The sequence below is a fragment of the Cavenderia fasciculata genome (assembly GCF_000203815.1).
Source record: "Cavenderia fasciculata unplaced genomic scaffold Scf_Dfasci-F-a-25c12.r2-5, whole genome shotgun sequence".
NCBI lineage: Eukaryota > Evosea > Eumycetozoa > Acytosteliales > Cavenderiaceae > Cavenderia > Cavenderia fasciculata.
In genome coordinates, this window is record NW_004457729.1 from 2,959,059 (window position 1) to 2,974,341 (window position 15,283).

The 15,283-nt window shown below is 36.1% G+C and overlaps 5 protein-coding genes across 5 annotated transcripts; 2 read left to right on the forward strand and 3 right to left on the reverse strand.

Annotated features, from left to right (window-relative positions):
• Positions 1 to 4: 4 nt before the first annotated feature.
• DFA_01525 (uncharacterized protein) lies at positions 5 to 620 on the forward strand (the record flags this gene model as incomplete). The annotated part of the gene is made up of 2 exons (XM_004359432.1): positions 5 to 351; positions 563 to 620. 2 exons carry the CDS (start codon positions 5 to 7, stop codon positions 618 to 620), a joined length of 405 nt encoding a protein of 134 aa, XP_004359489.1.
• Positions 621 to 681: 61 nt separating this feature from the next.
• Positions 682 to 4,941, reverse strand: pakD (p21-activated protein kinase; the record flags this gene model as incomplete). Its single annotated transcript, XM_004359433.1, has 9 exons — positions 682 to 1,326; positions 1,398 to 1,645; positions 1,711 to 2,079; positions 2,153 to 2,724; positions 2,781 to 2,869; positions 2,941 to 3,827; positions 3,909 to 4,350; positions 4,427 to 4,650; positions 4,761 to 4,941. The coding sequence occupies 9 exons, from the start codon at positions 4,939 to 4,941 to the stop codon at positions 682 to 684; spliced, it is 3,657 nt and encodes a 1,218-aa protein (XP_004359490.1).
• Positions 4,942 to 6,304: 1,363 nt separating this feature from the next.
• pan2 (WD40-like domain-containing protein) lies at positions 6,305 to 9,954 on the forward strand (the record flags this gene model as incomplete). Its single annotated transcript, XM_004359434.1, has 6 exons — positions 6,305 to 6,943; positions 7,037 to 7,608; positions 7,682 to 7,848; positions 7,923 to 8,600; positions 8,661 to 9,745; positions 9,814 to 9,954. The coding sequence occupies 6 exons, from the start codon at positions 6,305 to 6,307 to the stop codon at positions 9,952 to 9,954; spliced, it is 3,282 nt and encodes a 1,093-aa protein (XP_004359491.1).
• Positions 9,955 to 10,083: 129 nt separating this feature from the next.
• dus1l (tRNA-dihydrouridine synthase 1-like protein) lies at positions 10,084 to 11,492 on the reverse strand (the record flags this gene model as incomplete). The annotated part of the gene is made up of 3 exons (XM_004359435.1): positions 10,084 to 10,420; positions 10,484 to 11,253; positions 11,319 to 11,492. 3 exons carry the CDS (start codon positions 11,490 to 11,492, stop codon positions 10,084 to 10,086), a joined length of 1,281 nt encoding a protein of 426 aa, XP_004359492.1.
• A 341-nt stretch (positions 11,493 to 11,833) lies between these two features.
• Positions 11,834 to 14,506, reverse strand: DFA_01529 (uncharacterized protein; the record flags this gene model as incomplete). Its single annotated transcript, XM_004359436.1, has 3 exons — positions 11,834 to 12,383; positions 12,484 to 14,336; positions 14,426 to 14,506. The coding sequence occupies 3 exons, from the start codon at positions 14,504 to 14,506 to the stop codon at positions 11,834 to 11,836; spliced, it is 2,484 nt and encodes an 827-aa protein (XP_004359493.1).
• Positions 14,507 to 15,283: the final 777 nt, after the last annotated feature.

A 15,283-nucleotide genomic window follows, 5' to 3' on the forward strand; every position in this document is an offset into this window, starting at 1 on the left:
CATAATGGCAGCAGGTAATACAAGCTTCGATATCAGACTCATTTACCAATTCGAGGAACCGGTTTTGTCAAAAACACATGCAATGATCGCCATCAATTCCAAGTTCACCAACTCCGATCAGTACTTTGAAGCCAAAACACTCGATGACATTAAATCAACTACACATCATCTCAGAAAACATTATCCCAAATATCTTGTTGTTCCCGTCATGATTACCAATTTTGCTATTTCACATTCTCTTTTGGAAAAATATGGAAAAGACATTATCATCTATCACTCTGGAAACATTCATCACTTCTTTCCTAGTCTTTGGAATCGTATCAAGTTGGATGGTCAGGTTTCAAACCCAGTGTTTGCAAATCCAACTGTCAGATCCCAAGTCAAGAAGATACCCACAAAAAGTGCAACAAAAAAAGAAAAGAAGAGAGCAATAGAGGAAGATGAAGAGGAAGAAGATACAGAAAAAGCTAGCTCCTTAAAAATGAAAAAAAAAAAAATCAAAGCAGGATAGAGAACAGCAAACCCCCTCTGACAACATGTTATTTTAAAAAGTATATCTTAGAACTGGATTAGGAATAAAGATGGATACATTTATTAGTAAATCACATGCCATGATTTAAAAAAAATTAATTTCATTTTCATTTACATCTCGAAAACAGATAAACAAAGAAGATTCTTCTTTTATTTCAATTGAATATCAGAGAAATGGTTTTGTTTCATCAATGATATTTCTTCAATTCTTTCAACAAAGTCTTTGTTGGGACATGCTTTTTTGAGGAAGTTGTGACGCAAAAGGTAATGGGCGTCTGGTCTTCTCTGGCTGTCGAGGCTGAGACAAAGGTTTACAAAATCAATGAAATCGGGTGACCATTTGGAGGGTTCTTTGAAATCGGGTACACCTTCGAGTGTCAACAAAAAGAGAGCACGAACTGGTGGGTACTGGGCATAGGGAGGTTCGCCCTCAGACAATTCTCTTGCCAAAATACCCAAACTCCAAATATCAACTTTGTGATTGTAATTGATACCTTTGATTTGTTCTGGTGCCATCCAATAGGGTGTTCCAACAACGCTGTTTCTTTGTGCTCTTGCTCTCGTCAGATTGGCTACAAATCCAAAGTCGGCAATCTTGATACTTCCATCCTTGCCAATTAATATATTGTCACTTTTAATGTCACGATGTATACGATGTCCTTTATGTATATAATCAATACCTTGCAAAACTTGTTGGAATATGTATGCAATATGTGATTCTGTAAAATAAATATCTTGATGATTATTTGATATTAAATCTGTTAATGATCCATATGGCATATATTCCATAATGAGCTAAACATATATAGATGTAAAGAAAAGTTAATAAATAATCATTTATATTGTTGTTTGTATATTTAGCATACCCATAGTTGATTTAAAACTAAATGTGAATTTATATATTTGATTAAATTCTTGTGAGTACAATTTCTCATGGTACAAATTTCATTGACGATATTCTTGATGTTTTGATTATCAACCTTCATCTTTTTGATTGCAACCTTTTCACCTGTTTGTCTATGTACTCCAACATACACATTACCTGTTGATCCTCCTCCAATTTTAAGTATTTCTTCATATAATTCTTCTGGATTTTCATTTGATACTAAATCCTCTGTAAAAATAATAAATAATAGTTAATATTGATTGCAAATAATATGATTTCTTTCCTTTACATACTAAGAGTTAATGATGGTTCTTCTAAATTTAAATTTGAATCCAGAGATGGTGAAGAAATTGCTCTTGCTCTATACAATATTGGAGATGGATGTGAAGAAGGTTGATTGTTTTGTGAAATTGTTAAACTTTGTTGATGTTGGTGTTGTTGATTGTTTCCAATACTGCTACTAATATTACTATTAATTTTTTCATTATATACATGATGGAATTCCAATACATCTAATACATCATCAGGATGTTGATCAATTTCTCCATCCTGGAAACCACTTTGGATCAGTAATGTTTTCCATTGTTCTGGGATACCTTGTAATGCCAAACCAACATGAATTTCATGTTTAACATTAAATGGTGCTCCTACATTTGGTGATGCTAAATATAAATAAAATAAATATGAGTATGTTTTGTAAAATTATTTAAATATATATTTTTTTTTTTTACTTACTACAACAAGTATCAGAAGCTTGTTTTAAACATTTTTTATGAGCTTTAAATTTGCAACCAACACATTCAAAGGCTTGACGAGCTACGATTCCTCTTACGCCCCATATGTACTGATGACAATAATTACACTCTGATATATTTTTAAAGTTTTTCATGACAAACGAATGATCACCTTTGAATCCATCCGATTTGAATGTCAACTCTGCGATTGAATTGACCTGTTCCACCAATTTCTCGTGGTCGACACCCTGCAAAAGTGATTTCTTTGATAAATTAATGGTAAATTCTACGACTTCCTTTTTACCCATTCCCCATCCAGCCAAGTTATAAGCATAAGATATTAACAATGTAGACACTAGTTCTGAATCCAAGTCTGCCATGTCGCTATATTCAATCAATTGCTCGTGCTTCATTACTATATCATCCCAGTACATTTCCTCCCAAAATACCATATCCTTCCAACCAGGATGATCTTTTATAAATTCTTGTATAAATTCATTTGATCCATTACTCTTTTTTCTATTTAAAACTCTTGATGTATCCATTATTAATTTAAAACTAAAATAATCCTTACTAAATTAAAAAAATATTAGTAAACATAGATAGATAAGAATAAATATTTTTTTTACCTTGGAGATTCATATAAATTTTGTAATAGAGTATTAAAAAGATATAAAGTTACTTCAAATGCGTTTTCATTCATTGGTAAATTCATTTGCTTTTAGGGGAATAATATAAGTTAATTAATGATATTATTATAAAATGAATAATCTTTTTTTTTTCACTTACATTTGCTTTTGTTTCATCATCCAAAGTAATACAAACTTGTCTTCTAGCCAAATCATTTGTAAAAAGATTATTCATTTTATATATATCTGTCATTTCTACATGATTACTTGAGCTAATGAGAGCAGAGACAATTTGTTTACCAAAATCCATCATTTCCTTGTCGACTGGTAATTCCTTGTGAGTGTTTATACTGTTACGACGACTGCTATTATTACTATTGTTCAATGCATATCCAATATTTCCAATTGCAGGAGCACTATTATTTAATATATTGCTCCCACTCATACGCAATGTTAGTGTTTGACCTGCAGAGGTACCAATAGATCCAGGAGTCCCAGAAGGTGGTAACACCATCATGGGTGACGTGAATGAGAATTGGGGTGTTGATATGTTGGTGTGAGATATTGATTTTCGAAGAGGTGGAAGATTGGAATTGGCACGAGAGAGTGGATGTTTGGAACTAATCGACAGAGAAGAGTTGGCATTCTTGTTGGGAGGGTCCGATATTTGGTTAGCATATTTCATACGCAAACTAAGTAGTTCGGATTCAGCCGTCAACAATTCATTCTCAAGTCTACTATTACGTTTGATTTGATCGGATATTTGTTCATTGACACCCGACAATTGACTCGTCAACGTATGAACTGATTGTTGTAAGTGTTGAAGTTGTTGAATCTGCTTGGTAAATGCCTGTGTCGATACTGGAATGGCACCATTCTGATCGGTTGCAAACTCGATATACCGCGAAACATCCATGGGCGTATCCACTAGTTTCTTGTTCAACGTCTTTTGTGAATCAACCTCTTTTTGTAATAAATCAATCTTTTCTCTTTGAACCATAATTGTTTTTTCTTGTTTTGATATTCTATCTTTTAAATGTAATAATTCTAAAAAATTAAAATAACAAAAATTAATATATATTTAATTTCTTGATCTTGTTGGTTGGGATATTTTCTTCTTCCTCTTACCTTTTACAAAAGATTTATATGATATTGAATTACCAAACATTAAAGGTGGACTATTCTCTTCTTCATCTGAGTCTGACGAAGATGAATCATCGTCAGACGAAGAATCATCCAAAATTCTTTTTTGAATAAATCCAGACTTTGATTTTAATACGCTATGACTACTTGCATGACCCACGGATAATGTTGGTGGTGTTGGAAGAAGTGGAACCGTTGGTGTAGCTGGATTTGAAGGCGTTGAAGTATTGGATGATATCTGACTATGTTGAATATTCATATGGTTATTATTATTATTATTATTGTTATTATTATTATTATTAATACTATGTTGTTTGATTATATTATTGGGAGCAGAACCAAAATTAAAATTTGGGGATGATAAAAAGCTTCCATTCTTTGGTATGTGATTTGAAAGTTTACAAAGTTCTGATAAATTGATGATCAACTAATAAATCAAGAGATAATAATTAATTAATAAGATTGATCAAAGGTTTTGTTTCATGTTTCATGAGGATACAAACATAATTTCTTGATTCTTTTGGTGTATATAGTAATTGAGAGGATTGGAATGAATAACGAGAATGTAAACCTAGTAACCAACAGGCTCTTTGATAATTTCTGATATTCTCAATCTTTTGTAGTTGTGATGGATGTAGATGTATTTTCTGTATGGTTCCCAATCGTATGCTGTTGATGAGGTTGCAAAGTATCGTACCAGACTGTAATGATTCTACCAGGTCCAATTCTAAAAAATCACTCGATAGATTATTGCATTTCTGTTTATTTGATCAGACGATGGTAAAATGATGATAAAAGTTAGTATCATCAACTTGAAAAAGATATTAAGCAAACTACTCTCTTTGATTGACAATAAATGTATTGATATCAATACACCCAAACTGATTATAATCATATTCTTTCTCTCTCCTCTCTCTTTATCTGTTTTGCTTTGCTTTGCATTGCTTTGCTGACTGACACTGACCTGTTGTATCCATTTCTTGATCTCAAGCTCATCAATGAGTGATTGATTATTCATTCATTCAGAAATAATAAATAGTGTATATATATGTAATGGATGGATAGATAGATAGATAAGTATGTATGATGATGATAGAGAGAAAGGTCTGATAATGACAACAATATTGGGTAAACCAAAAAAAGAAATAATAAAAAAATAAAAAAAACTCCCTCCCACATGATTTTCTTCACCAACCTAAATTGTGTTCAGCAGTAACAGTATTATATATATTAATAGAAAAGAAGAAGAAGAAGAGGAAGAAGAGGAAGAATAGAGATAGATAACAACACGTGATCACAAACAAGATAGATCATGAAGTGTTACTGTTAGATTACTTTTAGATTACTAAACAAAAAGTGACCTTTTTAAATTACTGCAGCCAAAGCATCTAACAAACAACATCGTCGACATAACAACAAAGAACAACAAAGAACAACAAAGAAAGAAAGAATTGTAAATAGTACAACTAAATATATAATATAGAACAATTAGATAGAACAATATAAGAGGATAGATAACACATACATCAATCGATCCACAGACATAGACACAACGACGTTGATAGGATAGATAGTGAATGTCCAATATAAATAGTACAGGAAGCGGCGGAGGAGGTGGCGCATCGTCGCCACTCACCTCATCGTCGTCTTCTTCGTCGACGTCCTCGCCGATTGGCAAGACGACGCTCAGTCACTCGTCGGGTGTGTTCCAGCCCACGGGAAAGTTCTTTCCCAACCCACACAACATACAACAGCAGATCTATGGGACGATGCCATTCCAGCAGCAGCGATCGACTACACCTACAACCGCATCACTCGTGGCACTCAACAGCAACAGCAACAACAACCGGCCAACGGTGAATGCAGGTGGACTGTACTCGGGCAACCCGGCAGGCAACAGTGCTGATATGTACCAGCAGTCACCCTACCATACACACCCACACATTGCATACACACCTCAGCCACCCCCCAGCATGATGCACCATATGATGGCGCCGCCGCTTTATGCGTCGCCCGCACCTGAACAACACCAACACCAGCACATGCAGCAGCAACATGCTCACCACAACAACAACAATCATCATCATCATCAACAACAGGACAACTCGTTTGATGCTGGTGAATACTATGACAACAATGAGTCGTGGTACGAGCTGCGTATGGAGCCAGAGTATCCAGCGCCTGAAAACAATATCCCCACCATCCCCACCTGTCTCAAATTTGATCCACTCATGGAACTGTTGTGGGTCGGTTACGAGAACGGCAAGATCAGCTCCCTATTGCAGCCGTCAATGGAACAGCGTTACTCGAGCTTCTTTGCCAACTCGACGTCGAGCCAACTCAACACGCGTCAGGGTAACGCCTTCCAACCACAGTCTAAAATGACAGGCGAGATCAGAGACATGCTCATTGATTTCGAGGGTGTATTGAGTGTCTCTCCCAACAGCGTCGCCTTCCACACAAGAGGTGGCGCACCCATCTTCACCGTCAAGAATGACAAGATGCGCGATCTCACCCAGATCAGCTACAGCAAGTTTGACAACTCTGAGTTTGTCGTTGGCTCAAACAATGCCGCTCTTTTTGTCATTGATTTCTACACGGGACGTGTCGTACGTGAGGTGCCCATGCCTTGCGCCATCAAGACACTCTGTCGTGCCCGTGGTGTGTGGTGCGGACTTGCCAACGGAGACATCTCGATGCTCGACCCGCGCACATGGCGTGTCGAGCACTCGCTGTCTGCACACAAGGCCGACGTGCGTTCAACCGACATCAAGGGTGACCTGTTGGCCAGTTGCGGCTGTTCCCCTCGCAATGGCCAGCTCTTTACCGACCCCGTCGTCAAGGTATTCGACGTCAAGACCCTTCGTAATCTTCCACCCATTCAATTCAAACGTCCCTACATGGTTAAATTCCATCCCAAGTTTTATTCCTCGGTTGCTGTCATCTCTGAAACTAGTAATCAAATTCAAATATCTGATATTCAATTGGATCAAAATCCACCTTCTCAACAAAATTTCTCTGTATGCAAAAAAAAATCAAACAAACAATAACAATAATAATATTTACTAACAATCCTTTATTTATTATTTATTTATATATTATTTTTATTCTAGATTGATAACTTGTATGGATGTGTTCAATCTTTTGATATGTCATCATCTGGTGAAATTATGGCATTTGGTGATACAGGAAGCATTATTCATCAATGGGCAGAAAAAGATAACGTTAGAGTAAATGTTCACAGTTATGCATTAGAGTTTGGAAGTTACCCACAATTTTCCAAACCAAAGAGAATGGAGGATGATTGGCCATTGTCAGTGGTAGATTTCACTCCAGATGAATCGCAGCTTGTCGATGGAAACAACCAAGTCATTTTGAACAGTAGCACAAATACAGAATTGGCATCTTATTGGAAACCAACACTATCCTATCCCGTCGGACTTCCAACTAGACCGCTCAACCCTTCACTTTTACAACACCTTAAGCAACATGATTTTGTCGGCTACATCACAAATACTGGAATCTCTCGTAAACAATTCAGAACAAAGACCTATGAGGATGGAAAATCTCATAAAACACTTTCCAATCTTGCTCTATCCTCCATTTCTCATGTTCGTCCTCCAAAAAGTTATAGATGGATGGAAATTCGTTTTACAAAACTTGGTATTGATGAATTTGATACTACGTAAGTCAAAAGAGAGAGAGATAGAGAATTTTTTAATATAATATTAACACTTTTTTTTTTCTTTCTTCTTTAGTGTACATAACAAAACAAAATTCTCTGGTTTAGAAAATTGCTTATTAAATACCTATTCAAATTGTTGTATACAAACTTTATACTTCATTCCTCATATTAGAAATTCATTACTCAACCATTTATGCCAAAAAAATTATTGTTTATCTTGTGAACTTGGTTTTGTATTCCGTATGTGTTAAAACAAAAAAATAATTCTATACTCAATGAATTAATATTTATTTATTTTTATTTATTTATTTTAGATATGATGGATCAATCAAGTGGTAAAGCAGTAGTTGAAACAAGTAATTTCTTGAGAGTTTTGAAACAATTCCCACAAGCAGAGAATCTTGGATTATGCTTGTCACACGATCAACCAGAAGCACCCATTCCATTGTCTCAATTAATTACCAACTTTAATAGATTTTTAATTGAACAAATCCATAAAGACCTTTTAAAACAAGAACCAAATAGCAACAGCAACAACAACAACAATAATAATAATAACAAATCATCAAAACATCAACAACATAACCATCATCATCAACAACAACATAACCATAACCATAACCAAACCATTCCAGCAACAGCAGTTGGAGGAGAATCTATTATTGATGGACTATTTGGATCAAATGTGATTTCATCAAACAAATGTGTCAATTGTGGAAATCAATACGAAAAAACAAGTAGACATTTCCAATTTGATTTGCAGTACCCAAATAGTGCATCTGAACTAGGACCAGAAGGTGTTACCTTTGCAAACCTTCTTCGAACCAGTTTGAGCAAGCAAATCAAAACACCAGCCTGGTGCGAGAAATGTCAAAACTACTTCTCGACCATCCAAAAGAAGAACCCATTGACACTGCCCAATATATTGTGTCTCAATGCAAATGTATCTAAAAAAGAATATGAAGACTATTGGAAATTCACTTCAAACAATTGTAAGTCACACCACCATACACACCCTAGTATATTAGTTGAACTAATCTTTTAACATTTAGTGACTGGAACAGTAAACCCAAGTCAAGATGGAGAATTAGAATTTGAAAATGAAACCACGTGGTTGCCCATTAGAATCAGAATGAACATTGACAATGAAACCAACCAACTAAATGTAACAGAGTACAAAAACACTGGTTCTCTGTGCACAGACCCCGAGTCCAACGACGAGGTCACCAAGGACGGTGTCTTGTATGAGTTGGTGTCCCTCATCTCTCATGTCAAGGACCAAGTCAAGCGACTCCCCAAGCAAGGCCATTTGGTGTCACAGTGTCGTTTGACCGACTTTTATTTTGAAGGCATCCCCTCGCCCGTCCAACAACCCAGCTTTTATTTATTTAACGACTTTAAAGTCAAGCCATGCACAATCAACGACGTTGCTCACTTTGATTCGAATTGGAAGACTCCGGCAGTACTTTTCTATCGTCGTGTAGGGTTTGAAAAGATGGCAAACAATGGTGTCGGCGCCATCCCCACGCTCTGCAACCCCATCACCAAAGAGGTGTACATGGCCAACAACCTCATCACCTGTAATCCCCAAACCGTCTCGTTTGTACCACCAACCTATGAAACCCTCCCCAAGACCGACGACATTGTCGCCATTGACACTGAGTTTGTTTCGATCGGACCCGAGGAAACAGAAGTGTCGAGCGACGGCAAGCGAGTCATCATCCAGCCCGGAAACTTTAGTCTTGCGCGTGCCAGTTTGGTGCGTCTCAACGGTGAGGCATTCCTCGACGACTATATACAATCCATCGAGCCAGTCACCGACTACCTCACCAGATTTTCGGGCATCCAGCCCGGAGATCTTGACCCTAAAATTTCGACAAAGAATGTTGTAAGCCTAAAATCTTGTTACATCAAACTGCGATATCTTGTCGATCAGCGTGTCATCTTTGTCGGCCATGGTCTTAAAAAGGATTTCCGTATCATCAACATCTATGTACCACCTGAACAAATCATTGATACCGTCGAAATTTTCCAACTCCGTAATCAACGTAAATTGTCGCTCAGATTCCTTGCACATATTTTACTAAATACTGATATTCAAACTGAAACTCATTGTTCAATTGAAGACGCTAAAAGTGTATGTACAACAAAAAAACAAATAATAATAATAATGGTATAATTAAATTTTTTATTTTATTTTTTTAGGCAATGGAACTTTATAAACAATATCAAATTTTGGTAAAAAACAAAGAGTTTGAAGAAACTCTCAACAAAATCTATCAAATTGGAAGAAAATTAAATTTCAAGGTACCAGAAAACCCAACTGATATGATTAGTATAAAATAAAATAAAAAAAAAGTTAAAAAATAACCTAAGGTCTTGTAGAGATGATGGAATAGATAGATAATCTATCTATCAAAATTGATAATTTATATTAATAATCTAGTAAGTTGTTGGATTTATTGATTAAAATTTTCAGGAATTAACAGAAGCAGTGGTAGTGGTAGTTGTATCGGATGGTAAATTATCTAAATCAAAGTATATTTCCTCCTCTTCTTCTTTTTTACATGTACCATAACAATTGTCGGCTCCATTATTTGTATTTTTGTTTGTTAAAGCGGCATCGGCAGCCATTGCTCCAATTGCTTCTTCTTGTTGTTTTTTAAGATCTCTTTTCTCTGCGTTGGTTAACATTCTAATCTTTGGAACTTTTTCTTTAACTCTTCTATCAATCTCGTCTAAAATACCTCTCATATCTGTAACATCAATCATCTTTGAAATCTTATATCTAATGTCTTCATAATCATCCATACTAGTAAAAAAATATATTATTAATAAATATGATGATTTTGTATTTTATAACTTTTGTACATACTGTCTCTTTAACATTTTATAACAATGACTACGAATAAGGAAGAAATCGGTTGGGATTTGATCACAAATATCGAGATATTCTCTGCAAACGTCGGTAAGAGTCATATCAAGACCTGAAAACATGGCTGGATTGGCCAAAATACCATCGGCAGACATAACTCCATCTGCTCCACTCTCTTCGAGACATGGTACAATATCTTTGTATTCGTCAACACTTCCATTGGCAAACACTGGAATGCTAACAGCTTCCTTTACACGTCTAATAGCTTTCCAATCGGCGTGACACAAGAATTCACCCTTTTGCTCTTTGGTTCTTCCATGAACGGTCAAGAGTTGACAACCAGCCTCTTGCAACTGCAATGCCAACTTGATAGTGTCGTCAATGTCTGGGAGCAATCTAATTTTACAGAAAATAGGTACTTTGAGTTCCTTGTGAAGTGCACGTACCATTGGTAGGACAATATCGGGTCTCTCCAACAAAAATGCACCATAGAAGCCCTTTCTAGCAATACCTTGTGGGCATCCGAGATTAATATCTACAGCGTCGCAGTGATCCTCTACCATCTTTGCAGATTTAACGATATGATCTACTTCGTTACCACAAAACTGAACAACCATTGGTCTGTCTTGAGGATTGGTTGAAAAATTGCATCTATAGGTAGCATCGTGTGAAAAGATCTTGCTATTATACATTGGTGTGTATACAACATCTGCTCCAAATTTACGAGTCAACAATCTAAATGCTAATAATGAATGTTCAACCATTGGTGCCTAAAGCGAAACATAAATCAGTAAACAAGTATGACTGCGTGTTGCACATCTAACAAACTACATACCAATACTTTAATTGGGTTTGAGTGGTTACCTGTGGTCTCTCTAACCATCTTTATAAAGTCATGACCCGTAAGCTTCTTGTGCAATGATTCGATTAACGTTGTTGCAAGCTTATTCATGGTTTCTTCGTTCTTTGTGTCTTGTTCCTCTTCTTGTCTATTGTTGGTTGTTGACATTTAAGCTATCTAGATAAATCTCCTTCTTCTCTTCTCCTAGATTATTGTATTAATACATCAATTTGTTGAATAATAAAATGAGTAGTCAATACTCGTTTTCAACTCCCTTCCCTTTCTCTGTTCAGAGTAAAAAAAAAAACGGACGTCGTGTTTGGGAAAGGGATCGGATTTTGAAACATCAAAATTAATAGTGAGCATATAAATAGATTAATTCTTGTTATCTTCTTGAAATAACAATATTATTAAATAAATTACAAAAATAAATTTTATTATTTTATTATATATTATATACTATCCAATTTTGGATATATTATTAGTTTGATTTGTTTTTTTTTGTTTTTTTAAATTACGGATAATACAACCAAAGAAGAGACAATGGCAAATAAAAGACCTAATGGGTTTGATAAGGCTAGAGTGATAGCTGATGATTTAAGAGAAGCGTCAGTTGGTGTAGTTGGTGGATTAGTAGTAACAGGTGCTGTAGTGGCGGCAATTGGGGGGTCGGTGGCAGTTTCCCCACTATCAGCTCTGTGATCACTATCCCCGCCACTAGAGGCACCGTTGCTGCTGCTTTCTTCTGAAGATAATATACCATTTGATTCAATACGATGATGTTGATAATCATCTCTGTACTCGGTGTTTCTTTGGACCAATTCGATAGAGTATGGATCACCTTGGAGTTCTTCAAAAATGATAACTTCATTGTCCGATGATTCCTTGAGGAAATCCTTTGGAACGTGATAATATCTTTGACTGGATTCTCCACAATTCTCTCTACATCCATAATTGTCATAAAGTCCAGTTTGATTACACTTTTCTTCACACCATCCTTTAGCAACCCAATATCTACCAATTGAATTTCCATTTACAAATACTAATCCTTTCCACATACTAAAAGTAAATTAATATATATAAATAAAATAAAATAAATATTATTAGTTTATCTTTTCTCTTTTTTTTTCTTTCTTTTCTATTATTTTTTTTTTTTTACCTTTTAAGATCTAATGCAAATGCAGGACCATCTTCAAATGAAGGAGTCTTTACATTAAATTTATACCATGTAACACCTGAACCAGCAGTGCCTTTGGAGACAGGGGACCACTTTACGGTTGATGGGGAGGCGTGTAAACCAAGTAATTCACCAGAGAGGAATGGTCTCATTTTCCAACCATTGTCTGTGATATTCTTTGAGCCAAGGAAAATGTCACCTGTCAAACCACGTTCATGTTGTTCGATATGAGCTCCATAAGATGGGACACCCATAGCAGCGCAGAGGATTTGAAGGGTGTGTTTTCCAACTGGGAACTTGCCGTTGAAATAAGCTTGGATGGGTGAACCACGGTGCCAATACAAGAATTGTCCATCGACAAAGACATAGGAGAAATCATATGATTTGTAGAGATAGAGAATTTCATCGGTCTTGGTGAGATCGATTTCAGTCTCGTACCAGATATAGTCTGAATTGTCACCAGTAAGTTTGAGTTGAGCAGTTGGTGTTTGAGACGATGCGTTGTATGTGAGGAATGAGAATGGTTCATTCCACGATGAAACAAGATTGACTAGACCAGTACGAGAGGTGGCAGCAGCTGTGGCATCTAGAGATGTTTTGGCAATTGGTTTGAATGGTGGATTGGGACGAGTCAAATTGGCTGGGATTTCAAATGTATCAAAGACCAACTCATTGTTGTAGTATATTTGAACTGACCATTGGTTAATCTTGACATTCTTTCCGTTCATGTCGACTTGCTTGGCGAAGGTATCATCCCAGTTGACCAAAAAGACGACAGACTCTGCATCCTTTTTGTATTCGATCATTTCGACAGTGTTGTCGGGGAAGACGTATGGCGGAGGGACGTTTGGGTCGTGGAGGATGACCGAAGAGTACTTTTCAAGTGTGACGTGGAGTTTGGTGAGCATCGAGTACTTGGGTTCTTGTGGGAAACCATATTCGTCGAGTGGTGCGTCATAATCGTAGGATGTAGTTAAAAAGGGACTGGTGAAACGGCCAAAGGTAGTACCACCGTGCCACATGTAGTAGTTGACCATACCACCACCACGCGAGTAGAATCTAGCGGCCGAATAGAGAACATCGACGGTTGGACGAGTGGGGAATCCCTCTTCAAAGTATTGTGGCCAGCCAGTCCAGAGTTCGGTAAAGAATGCTGGTTGGTCTGGGAACGTTCTTTGATGGTACTGGAGCCAGTCGTGACAATAAAAGCCGTTGCAAGTGTTGATGACATCACTACGAGTGTTTTGTTGACACATGATCCATGGAATACCAGTATTGTATGATTTGGCCAATTTTACAGCCCAGTCTACATACTCGGGTCCACCTTGTTCACGGTACTCGTATTCTAACCATCCATACTCGTTTTCAATTTGAGCCATGATAATTGGACCACCGTTGGGAGCATAATAGTCTGAGAGATAGTGGACGATATAGTCCATCCACTTTTTCATTTCACGCATGAATGGTTCATTGTGAGTTCTGTAGACGATACCCGGCACCGCCTTGAGCCATGATGGCAGACCACCGTTATTCCACTCGGCGCAAACATATGGACCGAATCTAACAATGACATGGAAACCCTCCTCCTTGCAAAGATCCAAAAAGTGTTTGACGTCTGAGCTACCCTCAAAGTCGTAAGTGTCTGGTGTGGGTTGATGGAGATTCCAGAAAATGTAAGTTTCGATTGTGTTGATGCCAGCAGCTTTGGTTCTCTTTAAAATGTCTGGCCACATGGTACGTGTGCTACGTGGATAATGGATTGAAGCACTATACAATAACTTTCTCTCTCCATTTATAATGATTGCTCTATTGTCATAAGAGACTGTTAATTTATCCTAATTAAAAAAACAAAGTAAAACAAATGTTTGATTAATAATCTATTATTTTTATTTTTATATATTTATTCATTGTTTGAGATACATACAGATAATACATAGTTTGGAAAAATTAATAATATTAAAAATATTGAAATGTATAAAAATATTGATGATATTTTTAAATACATTATTTAAAAATACAAAAATACTAATTATATTATTATTATTTTGTCTGTCTCTCACCCTCTTTCTCCTCTTTTGTAATAATAATATAATAATAATAAAATCTTTAAATTTTGATAATAAAATAAAGTTTAAACTTTTTATAACATTTAAACAAGTTAACAGAGCAGAGATATTTGCAAATAGCAGCACCCACCCATCTGACATTCATTTCAAAAGAGTCTCAATAAGATAAAAATCTATCGTCTGCAGCAAATACACTCCCACCCTCTAAATTTAAATTTAAATCATTGGATATGGAAATGCAAACTTGGATTGGAATCGAGTAGAGTGGTGTGGTGTGGTTCATTTTCGAATGTTATCCAAACACCCCCACCACTCTACTCGGCTGCTGATACACCAGGAAACTTGTTGCTGTAAACAAGACAGAATATCTCTGCTGTTCTTTCTTTATCAGAGAGAGAAAAGAAATAATTGGAAATCAGACAATTTGTTTGTTTGTTTGTTTGTTTGTGCATATGACATGTATTGGATTTTTTAAAATTGTAGTATATTTACAGTATGATTGTTGTTGTTGTTGTTGTTGCCTAAGTTTGTTTATTATAATTATAATTATTGTTGTTGTTGTTCTGTTTATCGTCTTGATTGTCTGTTTGGCTTAATTTATATTCTCTGAACTATAGTAACAAAGAGAGAGAGAGAGCTTGTTGTCATTTGATTATAATGCAATCCAACCAAAGTAAAAAAAAGAGAGGAGGAAGAGAAGAGGATTGATATAAATA